This window comes from Musca autumnalis, unplaced genomic scaffold, assembly GCF_047663935.1.
Source record: "Musca autumnalis isolate F117 unplaced genomic scaffold, ASM4766393v1 scaffold_2, whole genome shotgun sequence".
Classification (NCBI taxonomy): Eukaryota; Metazoa; Arthropoda; class Insecta; order Diptera; family Muscidae; genus Musca; species Musca autumnalis.
Genome location: NW_027411755.1, coordinates 15545911 through 15569920, shown reverse-complemented (window position 1 = coordinate 15569920; position 24010 = coordinate 15545911). Strand labels below are relative to the sequence as shown.

Here is a 24010-nt window from a genome sequence, read left to right as displayed (position 1 = left end):
TTGTCAGTTTGTAGGTGAGAGAGGGTTTGAGAGGCAAAGGGTTACCATATGCCTCACCTTTCTCTCCAGCAAACTGAAAATTGCCTAATATAAATATGGACGTAGATTTTCGTTGAAATTTTTGTCGTTGACTTTAATAATTCTGAATTTATGTCTGTTACCATGGTAGAACACACAAGGTAGAGTAGATACTACAACAAATACAACTCAACAACAATCACAAAGGACTTTGTTTTTGTTTGTAATGTTAGTGTCACCGGTAAATGTAAACAAAACAAGGAAATGTATGTTAATTATTGGAATTTATAAAACTAATATTTTTTCACATTTGATTGAATATTTTGAAAAACATGAATGAAAATTCGTCACATTTTCAATTTGAAAGTATCCATATCATTCCACTAAATGGATAATTTCACGCAGAAAGTAGAATTCTTGTAAAAATGTTTGGGGTCGCTAAAAATTCATTGAAAAGGGAGAAGCTGTTTCAAACTGTTGTTTTTGAAATCAAACATGGTTTAATAAGAAAGGTTAGCCAAAGCTTTATGTCAATTTAAATTTTTTCATTCGAGTATGCCTAAAACTTCAAAACAATATAAACAAACTGTGTATGTATGTGTGTGTGGTGTTTGAATAATATGCCAAACAATTTTAAAAACAATCGAATTCAATGATTTTCAAAATTGTTTTTAGACCATTTGTATGGAAGAAATTGGTGAGATTTGCATTGAAACAATCAGTTTATCATATTCACAACTCGATTATGTGGAGAAAACTTAACTCTTCATTCATTTTTCGCGTTTTTTTATAAAATACTCAAAAAATACATTGTAAACAAACCCACTTGTTGCTTTTATTTTGAAGTTTTAGGAATTCAAGAAAAACAAGGGTTCTATAGATTTTTTTCATTTAAATCTACCTCTTTACTTATACCATGAAATCAAAGAAGCCTATGTTTTAGGGATTTAATTTTTTCAAATTTAACAAAATACCACACATATTAACAAATATTGTACCGCCTCTGAAGCGGGTTTTAGTGTGCGGCACGTTGTTCGGACTTGGAAGAGGTTACATATCATTGATATGAAGAAGTCTTTACGGGAAATAGTTTTTTTTTTTTGAATGATATATTTTTTCTCAAAAAATATATATACATAAGCTTCGTTCCAGTACTTTTTTAATGATAAAAGTGTCAAAAGAGCAAACTGTCGAAAATGAGTTTCCATTATTCAGCGCCATTTTTGTTCAAAGAGAAGTGAACATTTTGCAACTTTTTTGGTGTACGGGAACGCATTTTGGTGAAATATGTGCAAAATGTGTTAAATGTGTAAAAACATTTTAGTTTTGAAACGAAGCTCTAATATACATCGAAAATAGAAATTAAATGCTCTGTTCCAGAACCTGCAAGAAACTACTAATTTTTACTACGATATCATTTTTTCCTTTATGTTATCGGAAAAAATAGTAAACATTTTTAGATTCTTGCGGTTCTGGAACATACCAAAAATATAAAATGTTGTATGGAATTTGACATTAACATTGTAGCCCAGTTCAGTCAGCTGGTCTGTTACAGAACCTGCAAGAATATACAAATTGTTACTACTATAACAATTTTTCTTTTTATGATATCGAAAAAAAAATTTCAAAATTAGTAGATTCTTGCAGTTCTGGAACAGACCATATATTTTCGTCGTCAACAAAATATTTCAAATTTAAATACTAAAGGCCAGAATGCTTTTTTATGAATGAAATTTTTTAATGAAATTCACGCTAGTGTGGACCGGGACATATCAAAATATTTCGGTTTAACATTTGATTTAAAACAAATCCAAGTTTTGAGTTGATTTAATTTTGTATGGTAAATCAGGGTGGATTTGGGTGGATTAAGCACTTCAATCGAGATAATGCCCTTAATCATAGTATAAGGGTATAGTCTAAACGGGCTATAATACCCGAGATTTATGTATAGCTGTGTTCCTTTACTTACCAGAGGTTACCATTTTTACCATTTGTTACCATTTTTAACCTGCAAAGCGTTCCTTAACCCCGAAAAGTGGCAAAACTGGAAGCAATTTTTAAGAGAGTGAGAGTGGAGAGAGAGCGAAAATGGCTTTCTCTTCTACCACAGGCTACCAGCAAAATTTCTGCAGGTACAAAATGGCAGAACTGATTTTTCGACTTTTGTTGGACGACTATTTCACAATGAAAAAGAAAATGGACGCAAAACAGAAGAAAAAGTCGAACGCTGATAAAACTAAATTAAAAACTGTGAAATAAAAGACGAAAATTGATTTTTTTATGTTTCTTTTCGACATTGCTGCCAGACCTACCATTTTTCCGTTCCTTTACTTTTCTGCTAAAAATGTTCATGAGAGAGCAATTTTGAGCAATTTTTACACTTTTCTCTTTTACCACCCTTACCATTAAAAAAGTAAAGGAACAAAGCTTATGTAAACTTTTGTCCCTAATGGGTGCTTTACACGATATGTTTTTTACATATGAGTTGTCACTTCTGCCATAAAAAATGTATATGCAAAGTGACAACTCATATGTAAAAAACATATCGTGTAAAGTACCCATAACTGTATATACATATGTATGTACATTATCTAGCTGATATTACGTATCAGTTTTATTGACTTGTTTTTTGGAAAATATTTGAAACATTTCGGAAAGGTATATATGTATTTCCTTTTAAATAAATGCTCTGTTCCAGAACCTGCAAGAAGCTACTATTTTTTACTACGATAAAATTTTTTCCTTTATGTTGTCGGAAAAAATAGTGAAAATTAGTAGTTTCTTGCAGTTCTGGAACAGACCAAAAATGTATTTTTTGTACATCTATCATGGTACAACAAGAAAGGTAGTTTCATGCTAACATATGTTCAATTTTTTTTTAAATTTTGAATTTGATGTACATTCATTGTCAATGTGAATTTGACAATGAATGAATGTATGTATACCTACATTTGTATGTATTTGTGGGTATATGCACAAATGTCATTTGGATATAAAAATTGAAAGTACAAAATGTTGTTTTTTTCAAATTTTTCTTTATATCTTATCATCAAAAAGTGCAGTCAATACTAAAAACGGATGCCATTGATATGGATGTACTGTCAGCTCCTGGTGTTGAAGTCTTGAAACATCTCCCATGGCTATGAAATGCAAACATTTGAGAAACGACAAACCGTTTTGTGTATGTCGATTTCCACAAGAAATTGGGTGAAATATACAGAACAAAACCAGCAGGTCCTGTAACAACAACATGTGAAAGAAACTGCAGCGGCTTCTGAAAGATCTACCCAAACCAAAATATATGCTAAGTCCCAATTTACATTAGGCGAGTTTACTTGCGGCAATTGTGAGTTTGTAGGTGAGAGAGGCTGCTGAGAGGCATATGCCTCACCCCTCTCTCCTACAAAATGACAATTGCCGCAAGTAAACTCGCCCAATGTAAATTGGGACTAATAATAATCAAAACAAAGTCAATGATGGTTGCTACAATCGATGTCACAGGACGGTGAATGTTGTCCTACAGCCTGTTTCTGTATGTCGAAAGAAGAATGTGTGCGAAAGAAAAACGTCCAAACTATTGTGTGTTTTTCAAATTTGTTTTTTGTTTTGAAGCAAAAGCAAAGGTAAAATTATTTCGAAAACTAAAGTTCGGGCGTGTTTCATTCGCACACATTCTTCTTTCGACATACAGAAACTGGCTGCTAATGTTATTGGTGATGATGGTACACGTATTCCTGCTTCTGTATCCGACACCTAAATTGTGCATTTCCCAAAACATAAGATGCCAGTGCGGTTAAACCGATATTGAAAAATACGTCGTCGGTAAGTAATGTGAAGAATGCAGATAATAAATAATGTATGTGTGTAATGTATGTATTTCTTTAGATACAGAAGCAGCAGCATGTACAGATAAAATAACTATGAGAACGGATTCTGAATGGCTAATAAAAAATAGAAACTTTTTGTATGTCCAACTTGTTCAATAAACATTTACGGTTTTATTAATAAAAAAATTAACAAAAGCACTAAAAATAGATCTTTCATATATCCAGATTCAAAGCTTGATTAGGGTTAGACATGGGGAGAGAAGATTATCCAAACTCATATGTTCATACAACATCCCCGAAGGGGCATATCAATGAGTACACGCCTATACATATCGGCTCTATTTTTTATCGCCGAGTCCGAACGGCGTGTCTTACAACACCACTTTGTAGAGAAGTTTTTCATGCTTGAAATACTCGGGAAATGTAATCAAGCATTACACTGATTTGCAGTCAAGGTTTTAACCGCAGACCTTCTGGGCGGACGTGTTTCCCACTGCACCACGATGGCTCCCAAGGAATATGTAGTTCTTAAAGAATCTCCCGCTGATGCTGTTGGTTTTCTTGTGGATGCAACTGTTCTTGTTTTTGTTGGGGTGAACTTTGTTGAAATTGTTGCTACAGCAGCTGACTATTGAACTGAAACAACAGTCGTTGGCCGGTTGGCCGGAATGTTTTGGATGGATTATACCCACTCTGTGCAGTCGCGGAATCGAAAGACATAAAAAATTGCTTGGCATACAAACTTTATACCTTCTTGTTGTTGTGGCATAATTTTTATTTCAAATCAAAAGTCGAATTCATCTGTGAGGCAACCTGACGTTGTTAATGCGATTCCAGTGAATCCAATGTGCTATTATGCAGGAAAAATGTCCCCTATGCTTGGTTTACATTTACAAAATCCACTCGATTTCAACTATCAATTCCATTGCTTAAACGGCAAATGAAATCCAATGGATTTCGGATGACTTTTCATTTGACGTATACGCAAAGAAATTGACAGTTGAAATTGAGTGGATTTCGTAAATGTAAACCAAGCATTAGCCAAAGAAAGCAGTTGCAAATAAAGCCCATGTTGTTCCGCCAATTCAGCTGCTGTTATTGTGATTGCTGCTCCACATCTATAAAGGGTTTTATTGTGGCGAAACTAGTTGCTTTGTAGTCTCATACCAGCCGGAAAATTCGTTGTATTGATACTTATTTGTTCACAAACTGGAAAATTAACATGGTACAATTAGAAAGGTAGATGCCTCAGCCCAGCTGATCGAATCTAAAACGTCAAAAAACTATGAATTCGCCATGAAAAATCAAAACAAAAAACCATATGATTCGGTAAGTAAAAGATGGCATGTCTACACTTTATAGACAAACACAAGCGATAAAAAGAGACAACAAGAGACCATTTGGCGAAAATTTTGACAGTTTACATTACAAAAAAAGTTGCTTTGTTGTAGCAATTCGCCGATGCATCTACCTTTCTTATTGTACCATGAAAATTAATAACAAACTTTAGCTTCGTTTCAGTACTTTTTTAATGATGAAAATACTTTTGTGTGACAACAATTTTGCTCTCTTTCTCTCTTTTACGAGTTTTACTACTAAAAAGTACGGGAACAAAGCTACTTTCTCACACACACAAAACCGAAAAGTAGCGAAATTTCTATTTTGGTCTGTTCCACAACTGCAAGAATCTACTAATTTTTACTATTTTTTCCGATAACATAAAGGAAAAATGTTATCGTAGTAAAAAATAGTAACTTCTTGCACGTTCTGGAACAGAGCATTTATTTCAATGAATTTAAGGTTGAGGATTTTTGTTCCGATAATATCGATAAGCAAAACTATCTATCGATAGTGCCATCAATTTTTTGCCAGCTCTACGATTAGAGTAGAGTTGTGTAGTTCATGAACGAATTAGTTCAATTGAATGATTCATTGAATAGAGCGTATGAACTAGATCAGTCGATATAGTTCAATAGCTCACTGAACTATAATCAGTCGGCGACCGTACGATCAACGAACGATTCACAATCTAGTTCAACATGTCGTTCACACATGGTCGATGGTCAGACTAGCAAGGTTTCTTGAAACCAATTTCGTTAAAATTTCTTTTCAAGTTTCGTTAGTGTCCACACACGTTAACGTGAAATTTCAGATTTTTTGGTGTCCTCTTTATTTTACCATTCGCGTTTGTTGTGTTTCTCATACCAATAAAAACAAAACAAACATAAATAAACTAAAAACAGCACAAAATAATTAACATTTATAATTAAATTAATATTAATACATAGTTAAATTTTCACTATTTCATTAATTTAATGTTTTTTTAAGTCTTTTTATACTTGCTTTGTTCTTAACGTTTGCTTGAGAAAATAAAAATGAAAGAAAATGGAAGAAAAAATCTTGCAACGAACAACAAGAAGAGGCAACACAACAAACACAGAAAACCATGTACATGGGTTTCACTACTTCATACCCCTCGCCTACAAACTTGACGTCGCCATGTTGAAATCGTGCTAGTCTGACCATCGACATGCATAAAGTTACGCCGTCGTCTGTGTTAAGTGATGCCTTCGTAATGTGATGAGTTTATGTTTTGGATCAAGGTACAATGAATAGCTGTTCGAAAGTGAAGATTTCCTCAAAAACACAACAAATTCCAATATTGAATGTGCCTTGTTCTGGATAAAAAAAAAAAATAAAAAGAAGCACACACGCACACAGCCTTTCGCATTGACAGTTAAGATTTGACTTTAGATTTTTGCCAGTCACCTAAATGAAGGACGTGTTTTCTTAAATTAATACCAACTTAATCTTTCTTTATGAATGAGTTGGCAACCCTATGCCTGAGTAAACGTCTGTTCGGTTTGCAGCTGATCGCTTTTTTGTTTTTATCTTAAATATCAACTGTTGGCTTTTGTAAACAATCAAATACTTTTGTGGAAAGATTATTTTGTTCCGGCAAATTGAAATTCAAAATATAAATTTTTGACTGTGTTACGCAATTATTTTATTCTTTGCTATTCTGCTGTTTCTCTTTCCTTTGACTGGAAGTGCCTTGCCGTTGTTGCTGTTTTTTTTTTCTGTTATTCTTCATCTGTTGTTACTAAACAATATGCCTGCAGCGAAGAAGCAAACATTGTGTGGTAAATGTAATGAACCTGTGACTAAAAATCCAGGCGCCCCAGGTTCTATTCAGTGCAACATTTGTGATAGATGGGTGCATGGACCCTGTGCTAATTTAAGTGAAAAAGAGCTTGCTGCACTTAAGGCAATTAGAGTCAGTGCCTTTATTTGCACCACCTGTGAATCCAACCTTGATAAAAGCCGAAATAACCGTGGTGCAACTTCAGATGACATACAAAACATTAACAAGAAACTGGATTCCTTCACTGCTTTGCATCAGGGAGAGCTGGGCTCAATAAAGACGGCTATTGAAAAATTGAATGCGCAAATGACGTCCTGCCTTAATGAAATAAAAAATTATATTGCGAGATGCAATGAGAAAGTTGCTGCTGTTGAAACGTCGGTTAAAGCTCTGGAGGATGAAAATAAACTCCTTAAAGCGGAAAATAATGCTTTGCACCGTAGATTGAATCTTGCGGATTTTCTTATAAGTGGATTGCCTGATGGTCTGAATGATTTGGTTGGGACTGTGATTTCTATAGCAGCTTTTTTTAAAGTGAATCTAGAACGTCGTGATGTCGGTTTATCCTGCTACATTCATAACAAGAAGCATATATTGGTGAAGCTTAACTGTGCAGAACTTCGAGATAAAATCATGCGTGAATATTTTAAGAGTCGATCCTTAAGGGTATCTGATATTCTCCCAGCTGATGGCGGAGATGTTTGGAGACGGGTTTATTTGAATGACCACTTTTCTCCTGAGGCTAGTAGCTTGAATGCCGTCTGTAATAAGCTTCGTCGACAGAATGTTATTTCGAAGTACAAAATCATAAACGGAGATAAAGCTAGAGCGAAAATTACGCTGCCTGATGGTAAACAGATTGAACGAGATGCTTCTGGTTGTTCTTTGCTATTCACAAATCATAATTGACTGATCTATTTTCTTTATTATATACCTATTTTTTCATATTGTGAAACCTGGATACAACTGTAGCTAGTTTACAACTTCTTTTTTACCTCTATGAGGTTTTTCAGCTGGATGCTGGTTCAATTATTTCATTCAAAGTTGTATACATATGCATATGTTGATATTTTATTTGATCTCTTTTTTTTTAAACTATGCGATGAGCTGTATTATTGATTGAATTTTTGTTTATAATGAATCGTAGTGTTTGCAAAAGATTCTCGCATTTATATTTCCTTACTTGGCTCCCCATCTGCTATGTTTTTGATGTCTTTTAACGATAATCTTGGTCCAATAGTGAGTGGTAACACCTATCTAAAAAGTTTATTGCATCCATATAAAAATAATCTTAAAATTGCTCATCTAAATTGCAGGAGCATTAAACCTACTACTAAATTTGATGAAATTAAACGTATTTTGGAAGATAGTACATTTGATATCTTTGCTATTTCTGAGACATGGCTCTCGTCTGATATATTGGATTCTGCTGTTTCTATTCCAGGCTTCAACATGTGTCGTAATGACCGTCAGATAGCAGCTAGAGGTGGTGGTGTTGGAATATATGTTTCTAAGGGTCTTCAATACAAGTATGTTTCTAAAACCTCAGTCCGACATTGTGAGTCTCTTTTCATAGAGTTGCAATTTTCTAATACTAAACTTCTTTTCGGTGTTGTTTATTTACCTTCGGGTAATGTAGATGTTTTTGAGAACCTTCACTGTGACATGTTTGCTGAATATACTAATATAATAACTGTTGGAGATTTCAACTGCAATTTATTTAATCCTTCGAGAGCAAACCTGTTTCGGTCACTTTGTACTGGATTGAATCTAAATATTGCTCATAACTCAATCCCTACGCACTTTGACTTACGTAGTCGGTCGACATCTCTGATTGATTTCATGTTAGTCAGTGACTGTGCTCTCTTGAGCTACTCTAATCTGGTTCAGTGTCCTGCGATTTCTGACCATGCTCTTATTTTTGCATCTCTCTCTATTAATTATAATCCTTTACCAGACTATTTTGAATTCCGCGATTTTAGGAACACTGATTGGGATGGTTTATTTTCATTCCTTGCCTCCTTTGATAGCAGTTTGATTGTAGAGTGTACGGATGTGGATGTTAAATGTGCTTATTTATGTTCTCTCTTCGATGAACTTTTTTCGTTTGTTCCTATTGCTAGGAAAGAAATTCGTTACTCGGGTGATCCTTGGATGCAGTCAAGTGGAGTCAGGTTTGCTACTTCGATAAGGGATTTGGCTTTCCTTTCTTTCCAAAGGGACCCATCTCGGCAAAACTGGCGTGTCTATTGCAAGTACAGGAACAAGGCAAAATCTGTTATACGCAAAGAGAGGAGAATTCATTATGCGAGGCTTTATGGAAGAATGGATTCCACTAGACTTTGGAAGGTTCTAAGAAGTCATGGCTGTGTTGGAAACAACAATGAGGGGATAAATATTGATGTAGATACTATCAATGAGTTCTTTGCAAATGCTTCTGATGTATCTTACGATGTATCTTTTAATTGATGATTTCCTAGATGCTGATTCGTCTTTTTCGTTTCGTTGCATTAATGAAGATGAGCTTTGTGAAGCAATAAATAAGGTTACATCTAAATTTGTTGGTATTGGCGGCATACCTATATCCTTCATTAAACTAGTTTTTCCATATGTCTCGGGCCTTATACTGAACCTTTTTAACTCTATTTTAACTACGTCAGTTTTCCCATCTGCGTGGAAGACAGCTCGAGTAGTGCCAATTCCAAAATCGCGGTCTGTTAGGGAATCTGATGACTTGAGGCCAATTTCTATTTTGCCTGCTGTATCAAAGATTATGGAGCATGTCATTAAGAATCAAATGCTTCAGATTTGTGAAAGTCGGATTAATGATTGTCAATTTGCTTTTCGCAAGGGACATAACACTACTCATTTATTGCTTCAACTAACTGAATCTGTTCGTGAAGCCATCAACGATGATATGGTTAGTGTTCTTATATCCTTAGATTTGTCCAAAGCCTTCAATTCTATTAATTATACCTCACTTATTTTAAAATTGAGAGATGAGTTTAACTTCTCTAAATCTGCTTGTAAACTAATTTTTTCCTACTTGTGTGACAGGAGCCAGTTTGTTGTTCTAAATGGTTGTCAATCTAATTGCCTACCCTTGTTCTCTGGTGTTCCACAAGGATCTGTACTTGGTCCCCTTCTATTTATCCTATATGTGAATGACCTTCCTCGTTGCACGAATTCTGTTTTTTGCTCTACTTTTATATTTGCAGGCGATATATTCTTGCTCTTTAATAGTAGACGTGATACTATCAACATTCTTGAAAGTAATATAAATTCAAATATAAATTATTTTCTTCGTTGGGCGACAATGAATTCATTAAAAGTCAACCCTTCTAAGACCAAGGCGTTATTTTTTGGTAATAATAACCTTTTGCCTAATATTGACATCTTCTTGGATCGCACTAAAATCGACTTCGTACAGCAGCACAAGTGTTTGGGTGTAATTATTGATTGTGATCTTTCATTTGAGAGTCATATTGATGCTTTGTCTGGGAGAGTTTGGGGTATGTTGCGTAGAGTTTATGGATCAAATTTATATCTCCCTTACAGAATTAAGTTAATGCTGGCGAATTCTCTATTGCTGTCTCAAGTCTTGTATGGGTTTGAGGTATATTCTGGCACTATTGGCGGAAATATTGACAAAGTGAACCGTATTGTGAATACTATTACACGTTTTTTATTTAATCTTCGACGAAGAAGTCATGTATCTGAACATGTCATTCGTTTTCTAGGGTGCTCATTTGATATGTTTGTCAATTATCGTTGTGTGTTGCTTTTTTACAATCTTATTAAAAATGGCATGCCTTTTGCTCTTAGTAGGACATTTACTTTTTTAAACACTATTAGAAATCCTCAGATTTTTATTCCTTTGATTTGGAAAGATGTGTATTCTAAGTCTTTCTTAGTCAGAGTCGCTCGGTTTGGAATTTTTTACCAATAGAACTACGTATTTTTTCTCACACCAATAACTCTTTTCGTTTGAAAATCCTTATGGGTACTTTACACGATATGTTTTTTACATATGAGTTGTCACTTTGCATATACATTTTGTATGGCAGAAATGACAACTCTTATGTAAAAAACATACCGTGTAAAGTACCCCTTAGATACATGCAAAGGCTACGTGAACAACAATCCAGATATATTTAAAGTCATGTATAATATGTCACTCTTTGAATAATCAGCACATGTTGAGTTACTACTCTTTGGACTTTTTTATTGTTTTTTTTTTTCTTCTTTAACTGTTTTTATGGCTGGGGAGCCGAAGAAATATATCTGCATTTAAATAATAATTATTTGTTATATATTAATGTATTTAAGTAAATTAAATTGAATTTATTATTTTATAACTCAGGTTTTTTGTCTTGAGATACGTTTAATTGGCCATTGAGGCTTTGTATCATATATGAATTTTGAAATAAATAAATAAATAACACATAAATGTAATATTTTTGTTCTGGTGTAGTTAGTCCCGCTCCACACTAACGTGAATTTCATTAAAAAGTTTCATGAAATTAGGTGTTCTTAAATCGAATTCCCCACTGCAGCAATTTTATAGTACGTTTATATATAACCGGATGTTAATTCCTTTGTGCATACGTCAAATAAATCCTCATTAAGAAGGTTAATCCTGGCTATAACATAAACATGGCCTTATGATTTTACTCTACTATGGAGGTCGATCTAGAGACACATAATTTCATGCAATTTTTTCAATGAAATCACTCTGGTGTGGACCGGGACTTAAATTATATTATTCTATTGTTTGTTTCTACTTGGTGTATGTATGTGTTTGATTAAACGATTATGATCCGAATGATTGAATTGGATAGTGAACTATGAACTAGATTACTGAACTAGTTCAGTTAAAAGAGCTGAACTATTGAACTAGATCTTTCAAATGAACTATATTGTACAACTCTAGATTAGAGCCGACAAATCGGCGGCGGCTCGACTCGTAAAATGTGAGCGGCGGCAGCGCGCCGCCAATTTTCGGCCGACTGGCTTCCTCCTCTGCTAGCGTGAAGCGTCTCAATAGATAAATAACAGCAACTCAAAAGAATTTATTAAGAAAAGGTTCATAAAAAAGCACAAAAAATCATGTCTTCAGCTATTTATTTGGAAAACTATTTGGATGGTAAGTAAAGCGAATGTAAATATTACTGAAATATCATAAATTTAACATCAAATAATACACAAATACCAACCATACATGTAAAATACTTTGCAACTAAAAAAACATTTTCACTTTCCATTTGTTCCTCCATTGGCACCACAAACAACCTATCTTCACCAACCACTCCATACCAAACCATCCACAATCATTATTCCATCATCTTGTAATTTAAAAAATCACAAAAAACCAATGAAAACCGACACATAAAAAAATTACCAATGTTCTACTACTGAAGTATTATCCAATATAGGATTAGAGTCCTTACCCACTGAGTTAGAAAGGAATTTTAAACTAATGCGTAAACTGGACGATCGAGCTCAAACAGCAATGAAAAGTATCGATAGCCATGCTAAGGAATTTATGCGTAAACTGGCCGATAGTTCATCACAAATGAGTGAGGAGGAGCGTAAAGAACGTTTGGCTGATATTCAACAACTATTTATAAAGGCCAAGGAATACAGTGATGATAAGGTCCAATTGGCAATACAAACCTATGAATTGGTAGACAAACAAATAAGACGTTTGGATAATGATTTGGCCAGATTTGAGGGTGAAATTCAGGAAAAGGCCTCATCGACAAGGGGTAAATCCGAGGAGGCACAGGTTAAAAGTAAGTTTATGGATGAATATTCCAATAAAATTGAATTATTAATAATTATAATTTATTTTTACCTATAGAGGGCCGCAAAAAAACCAAAGATGCCAAAGCGGTGGGTAAAAAGAAACGCGTCACATCTTCCGATGATGAGGCCAATAACAGTGCCGTGGCGGCAGCTGCCTCCACGGGCGGCCAAGGTGGTAAAAAGAAAAAGCAGAAGGTAAATCAAGAAAAAGAAACACGCAAGGGGGGTCAAAAGGTAATTCATCTCATTCATTCATCATTTTTATATTTTGTTTTCCTATTTATTGCCTACTTATCTTCCTATATTCCCTAAAAGCAGTTTAAATATTTACAAGTATGGTTAATATGGTATGCTTTCGTAGTGTTGTGAAAATGTAGAAGCACCGATTTAAAATGGTAATTTGAAAATACTTACGAAAATGTTTCGTAAGTTTTGGAATAACTTTAAAGAGTAACATCCTGATGTCTTCTACAGTCAAACGATGGTGTCTTATAAATAGAAGACTTTCTTAGAGCATCTCGTGCAGACAGAAAAACTTTTCTCAGAGTCTTTTGTAGGTAGAAGAGTTTCTCTGATGGACTTCTGTAGATAGAACATCTTATATGTGCGTCTTCCACACACAGAAACCCCCTCTCTGAGCGTCTTCTATGTATAGAAGACCCTCTCTGAGCGTCTTCTCTGTATAGAAGACCCTCTCTGAGCGTCTTCTATGTATAGAAGACCCTCTCTGAGCGTTTTCTATGTATAGAAGAACCTCTCTGAGCGTCTTCTATGTGTAGAAGACCCTCTCTGAGCGTCTTCTATGTGTAGAAGACCCTCTCTGAGCGTCTTCTATGTATAGAAGACCCTCTCTGAGTGTCTTCTATGTATAGAAGACCCTCTCTGAGTGTCTTCTATGTATAGAAGACCCTCTCTGAGTGTCTTCTATTTATAGAATACCCTCTCTGAGCGTCTTCTATGTATAGAAGACCCTCTCTGAGCGTCTTCTATTTAAAGAAGACCCTCTCTGAGCGTCTTCTATTTAAAGAAGACCCTCTCTGAGCGTCTTCTATGTATAGAAGACCCTCTCTGAGCGTCTTCTTTGTATAGAAGGCCCCCTCTGAGCGTCTTCTATGTATGGAAGACCCTCTCTGAGCGTCTTCTATGTATAGAAGGCTCTCTCTGAGTGCTTCTATGTATAGAAGACCCTCTCTGAGCGTCTTCTATGTATAGAAGACCCTCTCTGAGCGTCTTCTATGTATAGAAGGCTCTCTCTGAGCGTCTTCTATGTGTTGAAGACCCTCTGTGAGCGTCTTCTATGTATAGAAGACCCTCTCTGAGCGTCTTAGAAGACCCTCTCTGAGAGTCTTATATGTATAGAAGAACCTCTCTGAGCGTCTTCCATGTATAGAAGACCCTCTCTGAGCGTCTTCTATGTATGGAGGGCCCTCTCTGAGAGTCTTATATGTATAGAAGAACCTCTCTGAGCGTCTTCCATGTATAGAAGACCCTCTCTGAGCGTCTTCCATGTATAGAAGACCCTCTCTGAGCGTCTTCTATGTATAGAAGACCCTCTCTGAGCGTCTTCTATATATAGAAGACCCTCTCTGAGCGTCTTCTATGTATGGAGGGCCCTCTCTGAGCGTCTTAGAAGACCCTCTCTGAGAGTCTTATATGTATAGAAGAACCTCTCTGAGCGTCTTCCATGTATAGAAGACCCCCTCTGAGCGTCTTCCACGTATAGAAGACCCTCTCTGAGCGTCTTCCATGTATAGAAGACCCTCTGTGAGCGTCTTCCATGTGTAGAATACCCTCTCTGAGCGTCTTCCATGTTCTATGTATATTAGACCCTATCTGAGTTTCCTCTATGTATAAAAGGCCGTCTCTGAGCATCTTCTATGTATAAAAGACCCTCTCTGAGCGTCTTCTTGATATAGATGACCTCTTCCGAGTACCTCCTTTATATAGAGGATCTTCTTTGAGGGTCTCTTTTATATAGAAGGCCTTTGCAGGCCTTCGCTGTTGGGGTTTCTTCAGTTAGAGGAAATTTCTAACGCTAAAATCCCGTCTAATCACTTCATTATTTCATTATCATTCTTCGCCTTTGTCCTACTGTATAACCTCATCTCATCCTATCTCACACATATGTTAATTGCATGCTAAATCATTATTGGAGTCAAAATATTTAACCTAATTTGTTGTTGTTGGTTTTAAAGCAGAAAAATATTGATTTGGATGATTCCGAAAAAGAGTCCTGCCATACGGCCGCAACACATCCCAGTGATGTCTTGGATATGCCAGTCGATCCAAATGAACCCACCTACTGTTTGTGCCATCAAGTTTCCTATGGTGAAATGATTGGCTGTGATAATCCAGATGTAAGTAGAAATTTTGGAAACCGAAATAGAAAATTTTTAATGCAATTTTTTGTTTACAGTGCCCCATTGAATGGTTCCATTTTGCTTGTGTTGGTCTTACCATTAAACCCAAAGGCAAATGGTTTTGTCCGAAGTGTACACAGGATCGCAAGAAGAAATAATGTTCCAGTTAATTTTATAATTCTTTATATATTTAATGTTGTTTTTTCTATTTTGTATTTACTTTCATTTTGAGATAAAGTTCGAATCGTTTTAGTATTATGGCAAGTTTTGTATTATAATAATACACGTTTAAAGAAATTTTTTTATAAATAAATAGATTAAAGTTTAAAATAAGGAATATTTGGATAAAACTATTTGATTAATTGTTGCATTCGCGTGGCTCAACCATTCTTTCAAGGTGCAGCATAAACCCAACCACTCAAGAAATAATTCAAAAACACATATTTCATTTGATTTGCTTCAATTTGATAAAATTCCAACAATATTTATTTTCTGATTTTCAATTTTTATAATTAGCATTCTAATTTTATGTTTTACATAGAATATCATCATTATATATAATATAGTGGCTTCATATATGTATTATTTAACAATCTTAAATTCTCCATTCGATAGTTTTTATTCATTCGGATATTGTGTGAGATCAAATTTAAACAAATAAAGGTGATGATGATAAAATTTTCAAAATTTTATAAAGATTTGCCAATATTTGTTAAAAAATTTTAAATAGAAAGAGGTAAACAAAAATAAATAAATATTAAAAAATGCATAATATTTCAATTAAAAGAAGAAAATGCAGTTATATTGCACGGAACGCATAGAAGAAGAGAAAGACTTAACAAAAATAAAAATTTTAATGTAAGAAAAAAAAACAGATTCCATGATTTTCGTATAATTTCGTTTTTTTTTACAATTTCTATGGAGAACCAAGAAGAAGAAAAAGTATTATTTCTAATTTTTTGTTTCTTAGCATAGAAATGTTAAAGGATAGTTTTGGTTTCAAGTCTTCATATTTCCCACCCATTGGGAGCGCGATAAAACACAAAAATCGTTCCTAGTGTGACTACAGGCAATTGTAACTTGGATTGTTTTGCTTGTTTTCAATAGTTTAGTTAGTTTTAAAGGCAGAGAGAAACTTAAGGAAAAGAGAAATGTGAAAAGGGTGTATTAGGGAGGATATCGGCAATTCTGAAAATTGTGAGCTTAACAATTTGCCTGGATATTTGTCTATTATGGGGCAAGACTATTATATTCCGCACTGAATATAATTTTAAAAAGTGAAATTCTTTTAAAATCAATTTTTAAAAACATTGGAAACTGCTAAAATCACTTAATTATGCAATATTCTCGTTGAATCGACAAAACTATTCTCTTTTTGGACATAAATATGGAAATAAAAAATTCTGAAATTGGGGAAAGAGAAAAAATTCCGCACGGAATTTTTATTCGTGATTGCTCTGTAACTTCTCTAGATATAACCCTCTGAAGTTCAGAACAGAAATTGAAAAAAAAAAAAAACAGGCGGTATTCAGAAATAAATTTAATTTTAGGTGCACCACCCGAATTGCATTGAGACTTTTACCAAAAGTTGGACATTGATGTACTGATTTCTATGTTATATCCCTTTTGCTGTTGGGACACCTCTGGAGACATATAGAAAACCCTGTCTGACCATCTTCTATACATAGGAGATCCTCTGCGAGCGTCTTCCATGTATGGAAGACTCTCTGAGCGTATTCAATGTATAAAAGACACTCTCTGAGCATCTTCTATGTAGAGAGTACCATCTCTGAGCGTCTTCAGTGTATAGGAGACCTTCTGAGAGAGTCTCCTATTTATAAAATACCCTCTCTAACCGTTTTGTATGTATAAAAGGCCCTATCTAAGCATCTTCTATCTATAGAAGACACTCCGAGCTCCTTAAATGTAAAGAAGCCCCTCTGCGGGTGTCTTCTACGTATAAAAGAGCCTCTCTGACCGTCTTCTTTGTATAAAAGACTCTCTCTGACCGTCTTCTTTGTATAAAAGACCCCTCTCTGAGCGTCTTCTATGTATAGAAGACCCTCTCTGAGCGTCTTCTATGTATAGAAGACCCTCTCTGAGCGTCTTCTATGTATAGAAGACCCTCTCTGAGCATCTTCTATGTATAGAAGACCCTATCTGAGCGTCTTCTATGTATAGAAGACCCTATCTGAGCGTCTTCTATGTATAGAAGACACTCTCTGAGCGTCTTCTATGTATAGAAGAACCTCTCTGAGCGTCTTCTATGTATAGAAGAACCTCTCTGAGCGTCTTCTATGTATAGAAGACCCTCTCTGAGCGTCTTCTATGTATAGAAGACCCTCTCTGAGCGTCTTCTATGTATATAACACCCTCTCTGAGCATCTTCTATGTATAGAAGGCCCTCTCTGAGCGTCTTCAATGTATATAACACCCTCTCAGAGGCTCTTCTATGTATAGAAGGCCCTCTCTGAGCTTCTTCTAGGTATAAACTGGAATGTAACATGATTTTTTGTCAGGTTTATTTTCGGTTTAGGTCCACATACCGGATTGCTGTGAAATTGTTTTTAAGATAGGTAGATATTGTTGTCCTAATTTCCATGTTATACCTCTTTTGTGGGGAAATACCATACTTCCCATCATATTGAGTCTCTGAAGCTGGAAAAGTTCGCGAAATCCCACGAAAAGAAAAGGGATTTTTTTTGAATGTATGGACACCTCAACAAAAAATTAAGACATGAATGCTATCATCGCACTAAGAAGTACCTAAAACTATCCTAAAGGAGCCCCTAAAGTGAACAGAAGCCTGCATTTTTGTCTGGTTTATGTCAAGTTTAGTGCCACCTCTCGGATTGCTATGAAAAACTTTTGAAAAAAGGTAGATTTTGTTGTCCTGATTCCCATGTTAAAACACATTTGTGTGGCAATGCCATACATCCCATGATATTGAGTTTCTAAAGTTCAAAAAGTTCGAGAAATCCCATGAAAAGCAAAACGATTTTTGCTTAAGACATAAATGTTACCATTGCACTAAAAAGTACCGGGTTATGAATTTTAAAACCTCCCATATTCCCCAAGAATTTCAGATAATTGGAAACTCTCCTCGAAGACCAGAACTGAAAGTATGGACCTATTTCCAACCAAAATCAAATATGCAACTTACGAGCACACTAAGAACTACCGTTGGGGCAAGTTTTCAAGAGATTCAAAGAGAGTCCGTAAAGTGGACAATTGTTCATCAGTGTTAAGTAATGTTTACGACCATGGTGCAGTACATAAGGTAAAACAATAAGGACAGCTGATTTTGCACAATCTGTCGGATTAGCAGTTATTGTGAATTAATGGTATGAAAACATAAACAAAAATGTTGACAGCTTGAAGGACTTTCAAACAAAATAGTCTTGTTGTTGTAGTTTCTGGTTCACCTTATTGATTACATCATGTTTAGGACTAATACCATAGACTAATGAAGGTATGTCAAAAAAATACAACTTAACAAATATTTTGTTCTGACAAAAGAATACATAGGGTTAGTTTTTGATAGGAACTATATCCTCAGATAAAAATGTCCAAGGAAATTGTTGCTAATTTTTCCAAAGATCATCCTCGAACTACTTTGAGTTTTCGGGTTTGAGTGATTTGACCGTGGAAAAATTGAGTAATCCTTCGTCTATACCTTCATTAGTCTATGCTAATACCTATTCTGAGTATTTTACTCTGAGACAGTTTTTTAGTTGCCGATTTAATACACCGGTTTTGTACTCAGGAAAGATACTTTATAGTTGCCGACTACTAACTAAAATAAAAAGAATAATTTTAAATTCACAAATTCAATTTTGTAATGTAAATAAAATAGTAATTTTAAACTCACAATTTTGAATTTTGTTTTCAAATCTTCAAAGCAACTCACATTGCGACAGAAGCATCCTTCCAAGCATTTCTCCCTTTTCTCAAAAATTCAATTCCCTCACAGTAGTTCCTCTCTCTCTCACCTTACTTTTCTTCTTTCTCTTTTATACTTTCATTGTGTTGTGTTGTTGTTGTTGCTGCTGTTATTCTATGCCTTAGAATCTTGTTAATCCAACTATTCCTTGACTTGTTAGCACTATAATCATCATTGATTGATGTGATATTATTAAAAACATCTTTCATTGCCAGTGCCTTGCGATACGAGTAATTTTTCGTAGCATGATACATATTATGTAAAACATCGGGCATTTGCTTTTGGGTTACCCATGCCTTTACACTCTGCGGTATAGGTAAACCGGGATCATCGTAATATGTTAAAACGTAGTGAACACCAGGTTCTTGAAAATTGCGATAGGGTTTAATGACCATAAAACTCCAATAATCTGTTACGCGTACCTTATCACCATGCTGGGGATAACTGGGATGTGTAGTACCACGATTGGCGACCATCATAACTTTACGTTTGTCATCGCACACAAAACGTCGACAATAGACGTAATCGCGATTGCTGAATAGACGGGGCCACTGCATCTCCCAATAGATTAAATGGGAGTTTGTGCCGGGCACGGGATCTTCTTCAATCATGTGTAATGCCACAGCAGTATCATCCCATTCTTTGCGATAGTCTAAATCCACTTGGACATGCATTAAATCAGCTGCCGAGATGTCATTGAAACGGGCATAGACCTTGTAAGAATACATGGCGGAGCGTTCTTCACGACGCCAAATGGAAAATTGATCTTTGCTCATATATGGTTCCCAGGGTTGTTCTTCGGCATTTTGTATTAATGCTTTGCCCATTTCAGAAGCTCCATCCGTGCCATCTTTATAGAAATGAAACGACTTCTTACAATTACCTCTTGTGGCCTTCTTTCCATTCATTCCATTTCCACCTCCACTTCCATTTGGCGCTGGACATTTCTTATTGCCCACCAGACAATAACAATATTTCATTTTATACTCCTTACACAAATCACATAACTTATTCTGGGGCAAAGTATTAATAAATTCGATATCTCCTTGACAGGTTTCAAAATTCAACAGACTTAGGCGCTCGTTTGTCCAATCGAATCCATTTGCCGACAATCCAATGGCCCCAACAGCACTTAGAACCAAGTTTTTACCCTTAAATTGTGGCAGCTGGCGGTGATAGGAGCGTATCAACAGCTTAAGGCCTTGTGGTCCATAAACCCTGTGATAAAAAGAAAACAGCTGCTGTAATCTTCGGGAACGTTGAGCCAATATACTTTCGCATTGATAACACCAGGATTTCAATGCAGCATTTGAGCTATGCTTTATATTTGACACTATGCGACTGAACACCATGGCGAAAAGGACCAGGATAGGATCTTTGTTTCACAATCACGCAGCACTACTTTTATAAACACATTGAAGAAGTATCCAGAATCAGAAAAATGCAAGATTTATGTAATCATATCACCTCCTTTTCTGTGCCGAATAGCGCTACTGTTTGTTTTTTGCGATTTGATCTATATTTTATAAAGAGTATAAAAATAAATTTCGTATATGCAAATTGAGGTTTTTATATTTACTTTTTTGTCAACAATTTTTACGCTATAAACAAATAATTTTGTTGTTTAATTTCAAACGATTGAGACAAGTACATGTGCAACGAAAACCCTGGTGAATACGAATAAGAAGAAAAACGAGAATAACTGATAAAAATGAGTAGCCAAAACAAAACTGCCGGATGAGGGTGTTACGAATGAGATATATGAAAATTGATAATCAGCTGATCATAATACGTATCACAATAAACAAGGTAGTTGGCGAATTGCTGCAAAAAAAATGTAATATCAAAATTTTTTAACAAAGTAAAACAAATTAGCTCTGTTCCAGAACTAAAAAGTTTTTACAATTTTTACCACTTTTACACATTTTTCGTTCCCGTACACAAAATTTATATGAAAATCGTTTACGACTTTTACAACTTTTACGACTTTTACCACTTTATAAAGTACGGGAACAGGCCAATAATATTACTTTGTTACAATGCATAGTAGAACAAGAAAAGGTAACAGCAATACCCAGCTGGCTGAACTGAGCTGTAATGTTTGTGTCAAATTCCATAATTCCTTTTTAATTTTGTGTCCCATGCATATTAGGGATATATATTTTTTGAAGAACAAATTTACTCATCAGAAACAAACCATTTCCTATAACGACTTCTTCATATCATTGACATGTAACCTCCTCCAAGTCCGAACGACATGCCGCACACTAAAACACCGCTTATAGAGGCGGTACAATATTTGTTAATATGTGTGGTATTTTGTTAAACATGAAAAAAACAAAGCCCTAATAATTAACGAGTTTTCATTCATGTTTTCCAAAATATTCAATCAAATGTGAAAAAAATATTAGTTTTTTTAAATTCCAATAATTTATAGACATTTCCTTATTTTGTTTAAATTTATTTTTGACACTATAAGCGGTGCTTTATTGTGCGGCTCCTTGTTCGGACTTGGAGGAGGTAACATATCATTGATAAGAAGAAATATTTCTGGGAAATAGTTTTTTTTTCGGAATGATATACATCGAAATAAAAATAAATATAAAAAAGATCGAACAGAGGGGAAACATAGGCCCAAAGTTGCTCAAAACTCAAAAAATGAAAATCGTTTTTTTTATGAAAAAAATATTGATAAACGGCAACCAGACTCTTTTCTACATTTGCTATAACCATCCTCGACTTTGTAAGATTAACCAATCCAATGCAGCAACCGATTGAACTCAGCCATACTGAAAACAAAAAGTAAATTTTCGAAAACTAAGAAATTAGGTGAACATTAAAATGACATTATTTTCGCGATAATTTATATTTTTCAAGATTTATTGTTTTTGTACAGTCTCCGAACAAGATTAGCATTTAAAATTTTCAGATTGATTTTACATCTTTGCTCTTTAATAATGGTGATACATATCCTCTCTATTAAAATTTGTTATGATAATTTTTAAGATTACTACAATTTCAATAGTGAAAAAGTCTATTTCCCCGTCGTTTCCCGACCATAGTTTCTTCTAATGTTTTATGCGCTTCAGTCCAAATATCAGATTCAATCATAAAAAATTGCGCATATTTGCGCCATTCCGAAAAAAATCTAATTTTTCTCAACTAAAATATGAAATATTTTTATATGGAATTGCAAGGTTTACTCACACTAAATTTTGCTCCGCTTTATAACCGGGGCTCTTATTTATCAGACTAAACCAACACCTATTAAATATTGGTCTGTTCCTTTACTTTAAAAAATGGTAACAGTGGCAAAAAATGGTAAAATTGGTGAACTGGTCTCATATAAATTGTATGCTTGTTGAAGTAAAGGAACGCTTTGCAGGTTAAAAATGGTAAGAAATGGTAACCTCAGGCAGGTAAAGGAACAGAGGTTATGTTTGCATTATTCAGAAACATTCACGGCTTTTCTCATGTGAATTGAGAAAAATTTAATTTAAGTAAGTTTCAAAAATAAAATTTGGAATGAAATATATGTATATGGGACTATATATACATCTGTACCGATTTGTTTGAAAATTGGCTCAATGTTTTTTTAGGCTAGTTCAGGTTGCATGTGTAAAATTTCAGTGATTTTGGTGCATTTTTATCTCATATCAGATGCGAATATATATGGAAGCTGCATCCAAATCTGGACCGATTTTCATAATTTTCTATAGGATTAATCCTTGTACAGAAGATATGCTTTGTGCAAAATATTATATCAACCGAAGTATAAATGAGCTTTCTAGGGCCTCTGATCAACTTTTAACACAATCTTCCCCTCTGTGGGTCGTATGGAATTTGACACTAACGTTACAACACAGTTCAGTCAGCTGTGTATTGCTGTTACCTTTTATTGTTCTACCGTGACTGCAAACAAGCGGCTGGTTTCCACTCAGCCGAATTTGTATAGCAGAAAATTTTATTCTGCTCCATTTTTAGTGCGAGTTTATTACGGGAACGCGTTTCGGGCTCAAAACGGGACAAAAATAATGCACGTAGTACGGTGCCACCGTGGTGCAATGATATGCACACCCGCTTTGCACGCTGAAGGTCGTGGGTTCGATTCCCCGGTCAGTCAACATCAAAATTTTCAACGGTGGCAAAATACCGCTCAGTGTGACTAACGAAACTTAAAAAGAAACTTTAACGAAATTGGTTTCAAGAAACCTTGCTAGTCTGACCAACGACTATGGGATGTTTGTGGAAAAATTATAGTACTAGTATGCAGGTTTTGGAACACAACATTATGCCTGTTCCAAAACCTACAACATTTTACTACGATAACAATTTTTCCTTTATGTAATTCCCGGTCGACACTAGAGTGTTTTCAATGAAATTATTTCATGAAATTAGGCGTTTTTAGGTTGAGTTCCTCACGACAGCCATTTCATAAAATTACTTTAGTATGGAACTCGATCTACGAACGCCTAATTTCATGAAATTATATCACAGAAATCACTTTAGTGTGGACCGGGACTTATAAAAGCTCTGTTCCTTTACGTGCAAGAATCTTCAAGTTTTACCACTTTTTACTCGAAAAGCGTTCCTTTACTTCAGACACCATACAATTCATGTGGTAGCAGTTTACAACTTTTGCTACTTTTGCCGGTTTTACCACTTTCAAAAGTAAAGGAACAGACCAAAAAAAACAGTAAAAATTTGTAGATTCTTGCAGTTCTGAAACAGACAATTTATCAACCAAAATTTCTAATTTTGATGCTTCAACGATAAAATTGATCTGTTCCTTTACTTCTGAAAATGGTAAAGCCGGCAAATGTAGTAAAAATTGTAAACTGTTCCCATATAAATTGTATTGTGTCTAAAGTAAAGGAACGCTTTTCGAGTAAAAAGTGGTAAAACTTTA

General features: G+C 34.9%; 2 protein-coding genes across 10 annotated transcripts; one reads left to right on the top strand and one right to left on the bottom strand.

The window, feature by feature from the left end:
- The first annotated feature begins 11980 nt into the window (after window positions 1-11980).
- On the top strand, window positions 11981-15495 carry Ing5 (inhibitor of growth protein 5). Of its 8 annotated transcripts, none has more exons than XM_073967209.1 (5): window positions 11981-12136; window positions 12411-12785; window positions 12854-12993; window positions 14997-15155; window positions 15215-15495. In XM_073967209.1, the coding sequence occupies exons 1-5, from the start codon at window positions 12100-12102 to the stop codon at window positions 15314-15316; spliced, it is 813 nt and encodes a 270-aa protein (XP_073823310.1). In that variant the 5' UTR covers window positions 11981-12099; the 3' UTR covers window positions 15317-15495. The 8 variants fall into 8 exon arrangements, with proteins under 8 accessions (XP_073823310.1, XP_073823309.1, XP_073823306.1 ...); XM_073967208.1 differs by having other exon boundaries at window positions 14994-15155; XM_073967205.1 differs by having other exon boundaries at window positions 12854-13032.
- Window positions 15496-15606: 111 nt separating this feature from the next.
- On the bottom strand, window positions 15607-20837 carry LOC141393759 (stAR-related lipid transfer protein 7, mitochondrial). 2 transcript variants are annotated; one of them, XR_012410178.1, is made up of 3 exons: window positions 20681-20837; window positions 19030-20617; window positions 15607-18954 (listed from the first exon to the last, which is right to left on the bottom strand). XR_012410178.1 is itself a non-coding variant. In XM_073967203.1 (2 exons), exon 2 carries the CDS (start codon window positions 20451-20453, stop codon window positions 19152-19154), a length of 1302 nt encoding a protein of 433 aa, XP_073823304.1. In that variant the 5' UTR covers window positions 20454-20617; window positions 20681-20837; the 3' UTR covers window positions 15607-19151. The 2 variants fall into 2 exon arrangements, 1 of the variants encoding a protein (XP_073823304.1); XM_073967203.1 differs by having other exon boundaries at window positions 15607-20617.
- Window positions 20838-24010: the final 3173 nt, after the last annotated feature.